The sequence below is a fragment of the Entelurus aequoreus genome, linkage group LG10 (assembly GCF_033978785.1).
Source record: "Entelurus aequoreus isolate RoL-2023_Sb linkage group LG10, RoL_Eaeq_v1.1, whole genome shotgun sequence".
In the NCBI taxonomy this organism is placed as follows: Eukaryota; Metazoa; Chordata; class Actinopteri; order Syngnathiformes; family Syngnathidae; genus Entelurus; species Entelurus aequoreus.
The window spans coordinates 50446880-50465461 of record NC_084740.1 but is presented as its reverse complement, the minus strand read 5'-3'; the positions used below and the strand labels follow the sequence as shown (position 1 = coordinate 50465461).

The following is an 18582-nucleotide window of genomic DNA, read 5'->3' as shown; positions in this document are numbered from 1 at the left end:
ATTCTCCTGTGTGTGTAGTGAAGCAAGCACCTCTTCCTGAGAACTTTCAGTGTTATAACTTCACCTTTATCTTTAGTTTTCAGGCCAAAATGTGTCCGTTCTCCCTTTTCTGTCTACACACTGTGTCTGCTTGTAAGTACTCTGTGATTGTGCGCTGCCGAACATGCTCGTCTGCTCGTAAAACCAGCAATGAGACGACGTGACTACGACGCGCCGTCATGCCTGTTAAAAAAATAATATATATGTCGATCCTGTACTTTTCAAACAGAGTATAGTATCGTTTTTGATTCATTAGTGTTGTACGGTTTACCGGTATTAGTATAATACCGCAATGCTAATGAATCATATTCGGTGCACTACACTAATACATCATCCCACTACCATCGGGGCGCAGGTACAGAACCATCAAATTCCGGAGGGCCCGCCTCAGGAAAAGCCTTATCCCTGCAGCTATAGCCACCCTTAACAGCAAGCCTGTAAATGTGTGTTGGTCATGTATGATGTCTTTTTGTTATTTTTGTTTAGTGATGTGTAATGTCTATTGTTCAAATGTACGGCAGTGAAAATGAATTTCCCCAACGGGGACCAATAAATCTAAATCTAAATCTAAAATCTATACCGCCCCCGTCGTCGTCACGTCATGTCATTGCTGGTTTAGGAGCAGAGGAGCATGTTCGGCAGTGCACAATCACAGAGTACTTACAAACAGACACAGTGTGTAGACAGAAAAGGGAGAACGGACGCATTTTGGCTTAAAAACTAACGATAAAAGTGAAGTTATAACACTGAAACGCCCTTTAAGACACGGCTAGCTAGCTAGCGGCTAAAGTCCAGCCGCAGTCTGCAGTGTTTTCGCTACTTCTAAATCACTAATCCTCGTCTCCATGGCGACAAATAAAGTAAGTTTCTTACAAGTATCATTATCACTGCAGGACGAGGAATAGCTAAACATGCTTCACTACACACCGTAGCTCACCCCCGTCACGATGTAAACAAACGCCATTGGTGGATCTACACCTGACATCCACTGTAATGATACCAAGTATCTAGTCGATACTACTATGATTACGTCGATATTTTTTGGCATCACAACATCTTCTTTCGTTTAAAGAAAAATTCTACTATGTGTATAAAGTCAGGAAATATGTCCTTGGACACATGAGGACTTTGAATATGACCAATGTATGATCCTGTAACTACTTGGTATCGGATCGATACCCAAATGTGTGGTATCATCCAAAACTAATGTAAAGTATCAAACAACAGAAGAATAAGTGATTATTACATTTTAACAGAAGTGTAGATAGAACATGTTAAAAGAGAAAGTAAGCAGATATTAACAGTAAATGAACAAATAGGTTAATAATTCATTTTCTACCACTTGTTTTTAATAATTTTGACAAAATAATAGAATGGAGAATGACACAATATGTTACTGCATATGCCAGCAGACTAATTAGGAGTCTTTGTTTGTTTACTTAATACTAAAAGACAAGTTCTCTAGTATGTTCACTATTATTATTTAAGGACAAACTTGCAATAATAAACATGTTTGATGTACTCTAAGATTTTTTCTTAAAATAAAGCCAATAATGCAATTTTAGAACCAGAAAAGTACCGAAAAGTATTGAAATTTTTTTTGTACCGGTACCAAAATATTAGTATCGGGACAACACTGTACTATACTAGTACCGGCATACCGTACAAGCCTAGTTTCAGGGCAGCTGGGACAAATTTGATTGGTGGAAATGTCGATGATTGGCCGAAATGAGCAGGGGAAATGAATGGGAGGCTGTGCATAACTTGTGGGGATTTGTTGATTTTGTGTTAATTGGCGTAATCACAACATTTGGAAATCCTGGAGGGGCAGGATAAAATCATGAAGCTGACGAAAATGAGTTTGACACCTGCATGCACACGGCCAGTCATCTTAAAAAGTGGTTGTGGAGGGGTGTGGCCTGCGAGCCTGCAGCGAGGCGGGGTGTGCCAGGACCGGCTTCGCTGCAGGCCACGCCCCCTTCCACAGTGGTAAATCCCGAAACAAAAGAAAAAGGACGCATACAAGAAAACAAACCAGAAGGATTGTGAGTAAATAAAGACATATTTGTGTAAATGATGTCTGACGATAGTCGTAGAGCAGGGGTCACCAACGCGGTGCCCGCGGGCACCAGGTAGCCCGTAAGGACCAGATGAGTAGCCCGCTGGCCTGTTCTAAAAATAGCTCAAATAGCAGCACTTACCAGTGAGCTGCCTCTATTTTTTAAATTTTATTTATTTACTAGCAAGCTGGTCTCGCTTTGCCCGACATTTTTAATTCTAAGAAAGACAAAACTCAAATAAAATTTGAAAATCCAAGAAAATATTTTAAAGACTTGGTCTTCACTTGTTTAAATAAATTCATTAATTGTTTTACTTTGCTTCTTATAACTTTCAGAAAGACAATTTTAGAGAAATAAATACAACCTTAAAAATGATTTTAGGATTTTTAAACACATATACCTTTTTACCTTTTAAATTCCTTCCTCTTCTTTCCTGACAATTTAAATCAATGTTCAAGTAATTTTTTTATTTTTTTATTGTAAAGAATAATAAATACATTTTAATTGAATTCTTCATTTTAGCTTCTGTTTTTTCAACAAAGAATATTTGTGAAATATTTCTTTAAACTTATTATGATTAAAATTCAAAAAAATTATTCCGGCAAATCTAGAAAATCTGTAGAATCAAATTTAAATCTTATTTCAAAGTCTTTTGAATTTCTTTTAAAATTTTTGTTCTGGAAAATCTAGAAGAAATAATGATTTGCCTTTGTTAGAAATATAGCTTGGTCCAATTTGTTATATATTTTAACAAAGTGTAAATTGGATTTTAACCTATTTAAAACATGCCATCAAAATTCTAAAATTAATCTTAATCAGTAAAAATTACTAATGATGTTCCATAAATTATTTGTAATTTTTTCAAAAAGATTCAAATTAGCTAGTTTTTCTCTTCTTTTTTTCGGTTGAAGTTTGAATTTTAAAGAGTCGAAATTGAAGATAAACTATGTTTCAAAATTTAATTGTCATTTTTTTCGTGTTTTCTCCTCTTTTAAACCGTTCAATTAAGTGTAAATATCATTCATTATTAATAATAACATAGAGTTAAAGGTAAATTGAGCAAATTGGCTATTTCCGGCAATTTATTTAAGTGTGTATCAAACTGGTAGCCCTTCACATTAATCAGTACCCAAGAAGTAGCTCTTGGTTTCAAAAAGGTTGGTGACCCCTGTCGTAGAGTGTAGGAGTGGACACGAAACATTGTGTTTAGACAAAAAGTAGTCCAGTGGCGCGCCCCATTTTTACTCTTCCGAGCTGAATGAGTGATGTGCCAGTGTATTAAAATAGACCATGTACACAGACCACTGGATGCATTTTTTATGAAATTAATATTTCAGCCTTCTGTGGCACTCTTCAATAAAAGATATGGCTTGCAATGAACCCTCCATTGTGCTTTATTGTTGGGCAGCGGGACAAATTAGACGCCGATGCTGGGAGCTGCAGCAACAGGACATGCAGCACATCTAAGATCTGCCATAAAGAGAATAACTCAGGAACATCACATAAGGTAGCTGCTACTCAGTTTCATGTGGGCTAATTTGAATGATTTCATTTCAACAGGCTTTCCAGTCTCGTCGAGACCTCTTTCATGCTCCTTCATGCAGGCTGTCATTAATGCCACGGGGTTGTACGGCTGCTTGTGGGGATTGGAGCCCAGCTCATCACACCGGGAGAGCTTCATTAGGGCTGAGGCTGGCTGGACGGAGGACAAGTGAGGCTGCAAAACATGCGCTCGACAAGAGCGTGCATTGCCGTGCCACCTCCGTCCCTCAGTTAATTATGTTCCAGACAAATTAGGAATAACTCTGTGTTTTCCTCACGGTATTTACATTTGATTAGGGACATTCCTCAAAGCCTTAAAAGAGAATAATAAAAAAAACAACAACCAGCTTTTCTGTAATTCATCAAAAGATTGAAGTACAAGTTTTACTTTTACTGGTGAATAAGATTAAAGATTAAAGATTAAAGTACCAATGATTGTCACACACACACTAGATGTGATATTAAATATTATAATTAATAAGACTAAATCACAGCCAAGAAGAAAAACTTGTGGGGTTCCACTAGGCTCAGTATTGGGACCAACAAACCCCGTTTCCATATGAGTTGGGAAATTGTGTTGAATGTATATATAAACGGAATACAATTATTTGCAAATCCTTTTCAACCCATATTCAGTTGAATGCACTACAAAGACAACATATTTGAATGAATGAATGAATGAATGAAATAAGTTTATTTCGGCCATATAATCAACCCTCAACCAATAACCATTTTGTGTGACAGTACAGTACAAATTATACATATATAACAATCATACACATTTACACACAAAAAGAAAAGAAAAGAAAAAGCATGACCGAAAAAGGAATAGGCTGAAGCCAAGGCTTATATTTGCCTATCCTATACCTTCACTGAAAATAAGATTACCTGGAACATCAACATTAAAAAGAAAAAAAAAATCAATGGGATGAAAGTAATCGTTGCTATATTTTATAATTTTCAATTATTTTACCTTTCAATGTTTTCTTAAACCTTAACAAAGAAGTACATGTCTTCAGCTCATCACTGAGCTTGTTCCACCACTTAACCCCTAAAACTGAAATACACCTGTATTTTATATTCGTTCTTGCTTTACATATTTCAAAAACCAATACCCCCGTAAATTATAGTTTTCTCCTCTTAATTGAAATAACCTAAGAATACAAGCTGGAAGGCTGTTGTTCTTTCTCGAAACATAATTTCCATTGTTTTTAAAAACACAATATCTGAAAATTTTAACACATTAGAACTTATAAATAATGGATTGGTATGTTCATAGTAGCACGCTTTGTGTATTATTCTAATGGCCCTTTTTTGAAGTTTAATTATTGGGTCTACGTTTGTTTTATAAACATGTCCCCAAACTTCAACACAATATGTTAAATATGGAAAAATAAAAGAACAATATAACATATGCAAACATTTCTTATTCAGCATGTGTTATACTTTATAAAGAATAGCAATGGATTTGGATATTTTCCCCTTTATATATTCAGTATGCGGTTTCCAACATAATTTATGATAAATTATTATTCCCAAGAATTTAGTTTCATATACTCTATCAATTTCCACTTGATTTAATTTTAATTTTGCTTCACAGTTTGTCCTTGCACCACTAAACACCATAAACTTAGTTTTCTTATCATTTAATGATAAGTTATTAATATCAAACCATTTTTTTTTAGCTGAATCAACTCAACCTCTATTATCCTCAACACTTCCTTCAAGTCTTCTCCTGAACAATATACATTTGTATCATCTGCAAACATAATAAATTTCAATTTATTAGACACTGAACAAATATCATTTAAATATAGTATAAATAACTTGGTCCCAGTACCGAGCCTTGTGGCACCCCACAAGTTACTCTTCTTGGCGGTGATTTAGTCTTATTAATTTCCACATATTGAGATCTATTGCTTAAATAACTACTTAACCACTGTTGTGAAACACCTCTTATGCCATAGTTTTCCAATTTTTGCAGAAGTAAGGAATGATCGATGGTGTCAAAAGCTTTACATAAGTCAATAAATACTCCAACGGTGTGTTGCTTCTTTTCTATTGCTGTAGCTACGTTTTCTACAAAGTCCATCACTGCTAGTGATTGATGTTCAAACTCATAAAAACTTTTTTTTTTGCAAATAATAATTAACTTAGAATTTCATGGCTGCAACACGTGCCAAAGTAGTTGGGAAAGGGCATGTTCACCACTGTGTTACGTGGCCTTTCCTTTTAACAACACTCAGTAAACGTTTGGGAACTGAGGAGACACATTTTTGAAGCTTCTCAGGTGGAATTCTTTCCCATTCTTGCTTGATGTACAGCTTAAGTTGTTCAACAGTCCGGGGGTCTCCCTTGTGCTATTTTAGGCTTCATAATGCGCCACACATTTTCAATGGGAGACAGGTCTGGACTACAGGCAGGCCAGTCTAGTACCCGCACTCTTTTACTATGAAGCCACGTTGATGTAACACGTGGCTTGGAATTGTCTTGCTGAAATAAGCAGGGGCGTCCATGGTAACGTTGCTTGGATGGCAACATATGTTGCTCCAAAACCTGTATGTACCTTTCAGCATTAATGGCGCCTTCACAGATGTGTAAGTTACCCATGTCTTGGGCACTAATACACCCCCATACCATCACACATGCTGGCTTTTCAACTTTGCGCCTATAACAATCCGGATGGTTCTTTTCCTCTTTGGTCCGGAGGACACGACGTCCACAGTTTCCAAAAACAATTTGAAATGTGGACTCGTCAGACCACAGAACACTTTTCCACTTTGTATCAGTCCATCTTAGATGAGCTCAGGCCCAGCGAAGCCGACGGCGTTTCTGGGTGTTGTTGATAAACGGTTTTCGCCTTGCATAGGAGAGTTTTAACTTGAACTTACAGATGTAGCGACGAACTGTAGTTACTGACAGTGGGTTTCTGAAGTGTTCCTGAGCCCATGTGGTGATATCCTTTACACACTGATGTCGCTTTTTGATGCAGTACCGCCTGAGGGATCGAAGGTCACGGGCTTAGCTGCTTACGTGCAGTGATTTCTCCAGATTCTCTGAACCCTTTGATGATATTACGGACCGTAGATGGTGAAATCCCTAAACTCCTTGCAATAGCTGGTTGAAAAAATGCCCTAGTGGTTAGAGTGTCCGCCCTGAGACTGAGAGGTTGCGAGTACAATCCCCGGCCGAGTCATTACCTCCCTGCTTGGCACTCAGCATCAAGGGTTGGAATTGGGGGTTAAATTACCAAATGATTGCAGAGCGTGGTGCACGCTGCCGCTCACTGCTCCCCTCACCTCCCAGGGGGTGATGGGTCAAATGCAGAGGACACATTTCACCACATCTAGAGTGTGTGTGACAATCGTTGGGACTTTAACTTTAAAATGAGCGATATTGTTAATATAACTGCCAACCAGACGATCTATTTTTAGCAGCGCCGTGATCATAGAGAGCTAACTAGTTTACGCAGCTACAGTGTTGACATACAATACTGAGCCGGTGAGCTGCTGCATCGCCTCATCTGATCTAGAGAAAGTCCATTCTAGATTATGAATCTTTCCCCTCACCTGGATAGTACAAACCCCGTTTCCATATGAGTTGGGAAATTGTGTTAGATGTAAATATAAACGGAATACAATGATTTGCAAATCATTTTCAACCCATATTCAGTTGAATATGCTACAAAGACAACATATTTGATGTTCAAACTGATAAACTTTTTTTTTTTGGCAAATAATGATTAACTATAGAATTTGATGCCAGCAACACGTGACAAAGAAGTTGGGAAAGGTGGCAATAAATACTGATAAAGTTGAGGAATGCTCATCAAACACTTATTTGGAACATCCCACAGGTGAACAGGCAAATTGGGAACAGGTGGGTGCCATGATTGGGTATAAAAGTAGATTCCATGAAATGCTCAGTCATTCACAAACAAGGATGGGGCGAGGGTCACCACTTTGTCAACAAATGCCTGAGCAAATTGTTGAACAGTTTAAGAAAAACCTTTCCCAACCAGCTATTGCAAGGAATTTAGGGATTTCACCATCTACGCTCCGTAATATCATCAAAGGGTTCAGAGAATCTGGAGAAATCACTGCACGTAAGCAGCTAAGCCCGTGACCTTCGATCTCTCAGGCTGTACTGCATCAACAACCGACATCAGTGTGTAAAGGATATCACCATATGGGCTCAGGAACACTTCAGAAACCCACTGTCAGTAACTACAGTTGGTTGCTACATCTGCAAGTGCAAGTTAAAACTCTCTTATGCAAGGCGAAAACCGTTTATCAACAACACCCAGAAACGCAGTCGGCTTCGCTGGGCCTGAGCTCATCTAAGATGGACTGATACAAAGTGGAAAAGTGTTCTGTGGTCTGACGAGTGCACATTTCAAATTGTTTTTGGAAAGTGTGGACGTCGTGTCCTCCGGACCAAAGAGGAAAAGAACCATCCGGATTGTTATAGGCGCAAAGTTGAAAAGCCAGCATGTGTGATGGTATGGGGGTGTATTAGTGCCCAAGACATGGGTAACTTACACATCTGTGAAGGCGCCATTAATGCTGAAAGGTACATACAGGTTTTGGAGCAACATATGTTGCCATCCAAGCAACGTTACCATGGACGCCCCTGCTTATTTCAGCAAGACAATGCCAAGCCACGTGTTACATCAACGTGGCTTCATAGTAAAAGAGTGCAGGTACTAGACTGGCCTGCCTGTAGACCAGATCTGTCTCCCATTGAAAATGTGTGGCGCATTATGAAGCCTAAAATACCACATCGGAGACCCCCGGACTGTTGAACAACTTAAGTTAAGTTAAAGTTAAAGTACCAATGATTGTCACACACACACTAGGTGTGGTGAAATTTGTCCTCTGCATTTGACCCATCCCCTTGATCACCCCCTGGGAAGTGAGGGGAGCAGTGGGCAGCAGCGGTGCCGCGCCCGGGAATCATTTTTGGTGATTTAACCCCCAACTCCAACCCTTGATGCTGAGTGCCAAGCAGGGAGGTAATGCGTCCCATTTTTATAGTCTTTGGTATACGCTGTACATCAAGCAAGAATGGGAAATAATTCCACCTGAGAAGCTTCAAAAATGTGTCTCCTCAGTTCCCAAACGTTTACGGAGTGTTGTTGAAAGGAAAGGCCATGTAACACAGTGGTGAACATGCTCTTTCCCAACTACTTTGGCACGTGTTGCAGCCATGAAATTCTAAGTTAATTATTATTTGCAAAAAAAAAAAAAAGTTTGAGCATCAAATATGTTGTCTTTGTAGTGCATTCAACTGAATATGGGTTGAAAAGGATTTGCAAATCATTGTATTCCGTTTATATTGGCGTCTAACACAATTTCCCAACTCATAAGGAAACGGGTTTTGTATTTTTACGAACTCTTTTTGGACTATTTTATGGAACTCTTTTTGAACTATTTTACGACCTCTCCTTTCGAACTGTTCGGTAACCAAAGGCAACGCTGTTTACGGCCCACTTCCCTCTGAAAGCAGCTGTGGTCAGGCGGGGGGAGAAAGTCAAATAAAGAAGGAGTAGTGCAATCTTTTGGGAGAGCGTGCTGAGACACTGTAAGAGGTTACAGGTCGACGGCGACTCTCCTCAATATATTGAGTCCAAATTGAATTCTGTCATCAGTGTTTAAACCTGACACATTGACAAATTAAGTCAAGTAGTCTGAGATGGGCCAATACATAGTTTGAGAAGATCACTACTATGTGTATTATCAGACTTTCCATTCCAAAGGCAAACACTTTCCAAATACTTTTAGACTTAACTTTATACAATGGAAGTCTTGTCCTTGTGTTTTTCTCCATGAACCATGTCAACCATGCTGGGCATAGTTTGTATTCTACATTCAGACAAAATGCCGGGACATTTTCCAGCGTTAATAAAAAAAAAGCATCACAGTGAATCAATCTGACAGTAAGGGGGGAAAAAAAAGGTCAAAGTGACACTTGCCTTGGTTGCACAAAGGGCCCGAGAAACCGGAGAGACACTCGCAGTGGCCCGTTACATGATGACACGGACCCATGCTGTGCACACACCGCAGGCATGATTGGCTGCAGCGGTGCCCGTAGAAGCCTGGCGAGCACGCTGCAGCAAAAAAAAAAAAAAGCATGTTGGCAAAAGATTGAGATTTTAAAAAAAAAGGTAGAACAATACTCATATTCTGCAATAATGGAACATGCCACGTCCAAAGTGATCAAGGCGGAGCTGTAAAATCAGAGCTTGAAGAATTCAGGCATAAACGACGAGAGAAAGGCAGCTCTTTAATGTAATAATTCCCATATCTTGTGCTGCAGAAAGTGCATAGTAGGAGAGATGAGAACAATTGTTTAATTATTTCATTACCTATAAATGGGAGCAAGATCCTATTGGAAGATTATGAACCTTTAAGGCAGAAGTGCTTAATTTTATATGCAGTATATAAACGCCATATAACAGGGCTGTCAAAGTGAAAGCGATAACAAGTTAATGAAAGTTTCTTTTAACAACACAATTTTATTTATCGCATGATTAACATGCATCCATCGGCAGAAAAGCTGCTGTTGAGTCACAGAATTGAACAGAGCGCAGAAATGGACAAAAATTGTATGGCAAGTTTAGCTTGGAATCCCTGGTTGGCAGAGGTGGGTAGTAACGCGCTACATTTACTCCGTTACATCTACTTGAGTAACTTTTGGGATGAATTGTGCTTCTAAGAGTAGTTTTAATGCAACATACCTTTACTTTTACTTGAGTATATTTATAGAGAAGAAACGCTACTTTTACTCCGCTCCATTTATCTACATTCAGCTCGCTACTCGCTACTGATTTTTACCGATCTGTTAAAGGCCTACTGAAATGATTTTTTTTTATTTAAACGGGGATAGCAGATCCATTCTATGTGTCATACTTGATCATTCCGCGATATTGCCATATTTTTGCTGAAAGGATTTAGTAAAGAACAACGACGATAAAGATTGCAACTTTGGGTATCTGATTAAAAAAAGCCTTGCTTGTACCGGAAGTAGCGTGACGTAGTCAATTGAAAGGCTCCTCACATTTTCCTATTGTTTTCAATGCAGCTAGAGCGATTCGGACCGAGAAAGCGACGATTACCCCATTAATTTGAGCGAGGATGAAAGATTTGTGGATGAGGAACGTTAGAGTGAAGGACTAGAATGCAGTGCAGGACGTATCTTTTTTCGCTCTGACCGTAACTTAGGTACAAGCTGGCTCATTGGATTCCACACTCTCTCCTTTTTCTATTGTGGATCACGGATTTGTATTTTAAACCACCTCGGATACTATATCCTCTTGAAAATGAGAGTCGAGAACGCGAAATGGACATTCACAGTGACTTTTATCTCCACGACAATACATCGGCGAAACACTTTAGCTACGGAGCTAACGTGATAGCATTGTGCTTAACTGCAGATAGAAACGAAATAAATAAATCCCTGACTGGAAGGATAGACAGAAGATCAACAATACTATTAAACCATGGACATGTAACTACACGGTTAATGCTTTCCAGCCTGGCGAAGCTTAACAATGCTGTTGCTAACGACGCCATTGAAGCTAACTTAGCAACCGGACCTCACAGAGCTATGCTAAAAACATTAGCTATCCACCTACGCCAGCCAGCCCTCATCTGCTCATCAACACCCGTGCTCACCTGCGTTCCAGCGATCGACGGTGCGACGAAGGACTTCACCCGATCACAGATGAGGTCGGCGAGACGGAGGAAGTTAAGGTGAGTTCGGCGGCTAGCGCGTCTGCTATCCATCTCTGTCCTCCTGGCTGTGTTGCTGCAGCCAGCCGCTAATACACCGATCCCACCTACAACTTTCTTCTTTGCAGTCTCCATTGTTCATTAAACAAATTGCAAAAGATTCACCAACACAGATGTCCAGAATACTGTGGAATTTTTAAATGAAAACAGAGCTTTTTTGTATTGTATTCAATGGGGTACCAATACTTCCGTATCAACCGTTTACGTCACGTGCATACGTCATCATATCTAGACGTTTCCAACCGGAAGTGTGGCGGGAAATTTAAAATTGCACTTTATAAGTTAACCCGGCCGTATTGGCATGTGTTGCAATGTTAAGATTTCATCATTGATATATAAACTATCAGACTGCGTGGTCGGTAGTAGTGGCTTTCAGTAGGCCTTTAATGCACGCTTTGTTTGTTTTGGTTTGTCAGACAGACCTTCAAAGTAGGATCTATCGCATGCCTGCGTTTCACCAATCAAATGCAGTCACTGGTGACATTTGACTCCGTTTCACCAATCAAACAGAGCCAGGCGGTCACATGATTAACTGCACATAAAGTTTCAGCGGCAATCAACAACAATGGCAGCGACAACAAGGAAGGCAAACACCCCTGGCCTCACATAAGATCGATGTTCACGCTTCAGACAACCAAAAAAAAAAACAGTTATGTAATGCCTTGTCATATGTGTCTCCCCAAACAAGTGGACATTTCAGCTTACCTGAACTCAACGTCAAATTTGAGGAAGCACAAACTCTGGACCTGTAACTACACGCTTAATGTTGTACCGCCTGGCGAAGCCTAGCAATGCTGTTGCTAACGACGCCATTGAAGCTAGCTTAGCTACGGGACCTCGCAGAGCTATGCTAAAAACATTAGCTCTCCACCTACGCCAGCTCTCATCTGCTCATCAACACCCGTGCTCACCTGCGTTCCAGCGATCGACGGCGTGACGAAGGACTTCACCCGATCATCGATGCGGTCGGCGGCCCGGACACGGAGGAAGTCAAGGTAAAGACAGCGGCGCGGTGGTGGGTGTTGTAGCTTTCGACGACACCCCGGCCGCCATCAGAGTCGGCAAGAAACATATATTTCCCCAAAGTTACGTACGTGACATGCACATAGCGCCACGCACGTACGGGCAAGCGATCAAATGTTTGGAAGCCAAAGCTGTACTCACGGTAGCGCGTCTGCTATCCAATTCAAAGTCCTCCTGGTTGTGTTGCTGCAGCCAGCCGCTAATACACTGATCCCACCTACAACTTTCTTCTTTGCAGTCTCCATTGTTAATTGAACAAATTACAAAATATTCACCAACACAGATGTCCAGAATACTGTGGAATTTTGCGATGAAAACAGAGCTGTTTGTATTGGGACACAATGGTGTCCGAATACTTCCGCTTCAACGCTTGACGTCACGCGCAAACGTCATCATACATAGACGTTTTCAGCCGGAAGTTTCCCGGGAAATTTAAAATTGCACTTTATAAGTTAACCCGGCCGTATTGGCATGTGTTGCAATGTTAAGATTTCATCATTGATATATAAACTATCAGACTGCGTGGTCGGTAGTAGTGGCTTTCAGTAGGCCTTTAAACAAAACATGATCACCGCCATGACAGTAACAATTTTAATGAAAACAATAACAATGGCAGAAGTTAACCGCTCCATCTGACTGGGATTTGAACCCTTGTACCCGATTTCAGCCATCACTCATTGAGCTATCCCGCCACTTTCTATTGTGCACCATTGCTTTAAGATTTTCAAAAGGTAATATCATAGGGCAGTGTTTTTCAACCACTGTGCCGCGGCACACTAGTGTACCGTGAGATATTGTATGGTGTGCCGTGGGAGATTATGTAATTTCACCTAATTGGGTTAAAAATATTTTTTGCAAACCAATATTCCGCAAATGTGCCGTTGTTGAGTGTCTGTGCTGTCTAGAGATCTGCAGAGTAACCGTGTAATACTCTTCCGTATCAGTAGATGGCAGCAGGTAGCAAATTGCTTTGTAGATGTCGGGAACATGGTTTGTCGTGATCACAATTTGCAGACGACAGCGGGAGGCAGTGTGCAGGTAAAAAGGTATCTAATGCTTAAATCAAAAATAAACAAAAGGTAAGTGCCGCTAAGGAAAGGCAATGAAGCTTAGGGATGGCAAAACGAAGGGAAAACTGAACTGGCTGCAAAGTAAACAAAAACAGAAATGCTGGACGACAGCAAAGACTTACAGCGTGTGGAGAAGCAGACGGCGTCCACAAAGTACATCCGTACATGACATGACAATCAACAACAAAATTGGAGCGCAAGACAAGAACTAAAACACTACACACAGGAAAACACCAAAAAACTAAAAATAAGTCACGGCGTGATGTGACAGGTCGGGACAGTACACCTACTTTGAGACAAGAGCTATAGTGATGCATGGTTGGTTGCTGAGTTTAATTTTTTAATGTTTCCTGCTGGTGGTGTGCCTCGAGATTGTTTCAATGAAAAAAAATGTGCCTTGGACCAGAAAAGGTTGAAAAACACTGTCATAGGGAACAAGCAGAAACTGCATTGAAAACATGTTAAGAGGGAACTCTATAAACATATTTCTGCAGATGCTCCATTTTAAAATGCTCTCAGGAGGCCATCAAATATTTCTCAACTGTCTTTTAAGAGAGTGAATTTACACCCATAGGAAATATTGATCATTGCTGTCAGACAAACACATTAGACAGAGCTTGTTGTTTCGCCTTGTCTCTTTGCACGCTGCTGCAATTGATGTTTACACGCTGGTGCCTGCAAATTCACTTCCAATCAGCGAGCTCATCACTTGAGAGCAGTTTCAGACCGTGGTAAAAAAAAACTAAACCCAGAGGTGGCACTCAGAGAGTGATGAGTACAGTGTGCATGCCTCCCACTGTGTGCTGGCTGTAGAGGGCAGGCTGAAAGGGGTGAAGGAGGTTGCTGCTGCCGGATGGAGGGTGAGGCTCTGATTGAATGACGGGCGACTGAAGTGCTGCCCCTCAGCCGGCTAACAACACTTTTTGCAAGGTCTCACAAAGGTCAATAATGTGTTTGTTAATGAGCCACTCGGCTTTATGGGTTGGGAGGGCACTACCCCACTAGATCCAGCACAAGAATGTCTATTTAATACATAGCAGCGATTCAATTGTGGAAACGTCAATGAACTGGAGTGATTTCCTTAGGGCGGGAGTCAGCAACCCCCACTCTAGTGCCGCCCTAGTGGCTCCCTGGAGCATTTTTAAAAAAGGGTTGAAAATGTAAAAAGATTGGGGAAAAATATGATTTTTTTCGGTATGTTTTTTGTTTGTGGACCAGCTCTATACTCTCGGCAGGGTCCTTGAGGGTGCATGGGAGTTTGCCCAACCAGTCTACATGTGCTTTGTGGACTTGGAGAAGGCATTCGACCGTGTCCCTCGGGAAGTCCTGTGGGGAGTGCTCAGAGAGTATGGGGTATCGGACTGTCTGATTGTGGCGGTCCGCTCCCTGTATGATCAGTGTCAGAGCTTGGTCCGCATTGCCGGAAGTAATTCGGTCACGTTTTCAGTGAGGGTTGGACTCCGCCAAGGCTGCCCTTTGTCACCAATTCTGTTCATAACTTTTATGGACAGAATTTCTAAGCGCAGTCAAGGCGTTGAGAGGATCTGGTTTGGTGGCAGGATTATGTCTCTGCTTTTTGCAGATGATGTGGTCCTGATGGCTTCATCTGGCCAGGATCTTCAGCTCTCACTGGATCGGTTCGCAGCTGAGTGTGAAGCGACTGGGAAGAGAATCAGCACCTCCAAGTCCGAGTCCATGGTTCTCGCCCGGAAAACAGTGGAGTGCCATCTCCGGGTTGCGGAGGAGACCCTGCCCCAAGTGGAGGAGTTCAAGTACCTCGGAGTCTTGTTCACGAGTGATGGAAGAGTGGATCGTGAGATCGACAGGCGGATCGGTGCGGCGTCTTCAGTAATGTGGACGCTGTATCGATCCGTTGTGGTGAAGAAGGAGCTGAGCCGGAAGGCAAAGCTCTCAATTTACCGGTCGATCTACGTTCCCATCCTCACCTATGGTCATGAGCTTTGGGTTATGACCGAAAGGACAAGATCACAGGTACAAGCGGCCGAAATGAGTTTCCTCCGCCGGGTGGCGGGGCTCTCCCTTAGAGATAGGGTGAGAAGCTCTGCCATCCGGGGGAGCTCAAAGTAAAGCCGCTGCTCCTCCAGATGGAGAGGAGCCAAATGAGGTGGTTCGGGCATCTAGTCAGGATGCCACCCGAACGCCTCCCTAGGGAAGTGTTTAGGGCACGTCCGACCGGTAGGAGGCCACAGGGAAGACCCAGGACACGTTGGGAAGACTATGTCTCCTGGTGGCCTTGGGAACGCCTCGGGATCCCCCGGGAAGAGCTGGACGAAGTGGCTGGGGAGAGGGAAGTCTGGGCTTCCCTGCTTAGACTGCTGCCCCCGCGACCCGACCTCGGATAAGTGGAAGAAGATGGATGGATGGATGGATATTTTTTGTTTGAGGACAAACATGACACAAACCTTCCCAATTGTTAGAACTACCACAGTTGAATATGTTTGTGTGTATGCTTCACTGATGACACTATTTGGTGAACATCGTTTTGTCCTACTAATTTGTCGACTGTGACGCAACACTTTGTTTGCATGTAAAATCTTCCATTCCTTCTTTGTCTCATTTTGTCCACCAAAGGTTTTATGCTGTGCGTGAATGCACAAAAGGTGCGCTTTGTTGATGTTATTGACTTGTTGGAGTGCTAATCAGGCATATGACTGCAAGCTAATCAATGCTAACATGCTATTTAGGCTAGCTGTATGTACATATTGCATCATTATGACTCGTTTGTAGCTATATTTGAGCTCAATTAATATCCTTTACTTTTATTCTCTTTGTATATTATTTAGTTTTGCATGTCTCATGACACATTATTTGTATGTAATATTGGCTGCATTTCCGATAGTTGTTTGTGTGCCATGTTGTTCCAGACCACAGCAAACATTACCTAGCCTGCCAAAGATTGTAACAAATATATTAGAAGAAGATGTTTCCTTTAACTTGGACACACACATCTATACCTTTGGTCATTAAAAGCCAGTAATTTAAGTTGTCTTACCTTCTGAGTAGCCTCTGATTTACTAATGGTTTCTAATGTTGTAGAAATGTGTAGACTAAATATTACATTTCAACATTTCTGTCAACGAAGATTTGCTTCAGCCAGTCATTTTGATAGTAGGCTATTATAGCTATTAAAGACACTTACGTCATCTGTTGCCTTCTTTATAAGACTTATATACGGCTTTTCATTTTATGCGGCTCCAGACAGATTCGTTTTTTTGTATTTTTGGTCCAATATGGCTCTTTCCATGTTTCAGCGTGCAATTTACCCTGGTAAATTAATTTTACCCTGGTAAATAAAATACCCCCCGGCATTTTCACCAAAAGCTACCTGGTAAATAAAGATCCATAGGAACTATTTTAGTTCTTAGTAGCGAGGTGGGACTTTTAAAAGTTCCTAAGGAACTTTCGAAGGGCAGGCTTTGCTGTCCAATGCTGGGGAACTCGTAAAACTTTGTATTTGAAATTTCAGCCACCATTAGAGTGAGACAACGTGTTCATTTCTTATTTATTGTGTTTTTTTTATTACAACATTCTACGGAGAGAAAGAAGAATGAAAGGAACTCTAGACTTGCAGGGACTTTTGTGGGGCACCTGTGTGCTGAAGAACACCGATCAGTGGAACACTCTTGCATTGTTGTTGTTGTTTGCAGTTTAATGATGTTTATTAATGTTTACAAACTGATACGCAAAGCTACAAGAAATGGACAGACTCTTTTAAACATATTTACAGAGGAATATAAAGTATTTAGCCATACTTTGAAACGGCAACCTAAACCTGAACTGTTCACCGGGACTCAGAACTTGTCGCATTATATATATATCAATCAATCAATCAATCAATGTTTACTTACAGTATATAGTCCTAAATCACAAGTGTCTCAAAGGGCTGCACAAGCCACGACGACATCCTCGGTTCAGAGCCCACAAAAGGGCAAAGAAAAACTCACAACCCAGTGGGACGTCAATGTGAATGACTATGAGAAACCTTGGAGAGGACCGCAGATGTGGGTGAACCCCCCCTCTAGGAGAGACCAGATGCAATGGACGTCGAGTGGGTCTAGCATAATATTGTGAAAGTCCAGTCCATAGTGGATCTAACATAATAGTGAGTGTCCAGTCCATAGTGGATCTAACATAATATTGAGAGTCCAGTCCGTAGTGGATCTAGCATAATAGTGAGAGTCCAGACCATAGTGGATCCAGCATAATATTGAGAGTCCAGTCCGTAGTGAATCTAGCATAATAGTGAGAGTCCAGACCATAGTGGATCTAGCATAATATTGTGAAAGTCCAGTCCATAGTGGATCTAACATAATAGTGAGAGTCCAGTCCATAGTGGATTTAACATAATAGTGAGAGTCCAGTCCATAGTGGATCTAGCATAATATTGTGAAAGTCCAGTCCATAGTGGATCTAACGTAATAGTGAGAGTCCAGTCCATAGTGGATCTAACATAATAGTGAGAGTCTAGTCCATAGTGGATCTAACATAATAGTCAGAGTCCAGTCCGTAGTGGCGGCATGGCGAAGTTGGTAGAGTGGCCGGGCCAGCAATCGGAGGGTTGCTGGTTACTGGGGTTCAATCCCCACCTTCTACCATCCTGGTCACGTCCGTTGTGTCCTCGGGCAAGATACTTCACCCTTGCTCCTGATGGCTGCTGGTTAGCGCCTTGCATGGCAGCTCCCGCCATCAGTGTGTGAATGTGTGTGTGAATGTGTGTGTGAATGGGTGAATGTGGAAATACTGTCAAAGCGCTTTGAGTACCTTGAAGGTAGAAAAGCGCTATACAAGTATAACCCATTTATCATTTATTTATTTATCTAACATAATAGTGAGAGTCCAGTCCATAGTGGATCTAACATAATAGTGAGAGTCCAGTCCATAGTGGATCTAACATAATAGTGAGAGTCCAGTCCATAGTGGATCTAACATAATAGTGAGAGTCCAGTCCATAGTGGATCTAGCATAATATTGTGAAAGTCCAGTCCATAGTGGATCTAACGTAATAGTGAGAGTCCAGTCCATAGTGGATCTAAC

General features: G+C 41.2%; 1 protein-coding gene across 4 annotated transcripts in view; it reads right to left on the bottom strand.

Annotated features, from left to right (window-relative positions):
- The window catches only part of megf11 (multiple EGF-like-domains 11), a 497434-nt gene that overhangs the window by 37401 nt on the left and 441451 nt on the right, over nt 1-18582 (bottom strand). For all 4 annotated transcript variants that reach the window (XM_062061102.1, XM_062061106.1, XM_062061104.1 and 1 more), the window contains one exon: nt 9616-9750. In XM_062061102.1, the coding sequence (XP_061917086.1) occupies nt 9616-9750 (135 nt within the window). The remainder of the gene's footprint in view (nt 1-9615; nt 9751-18582) is intronic.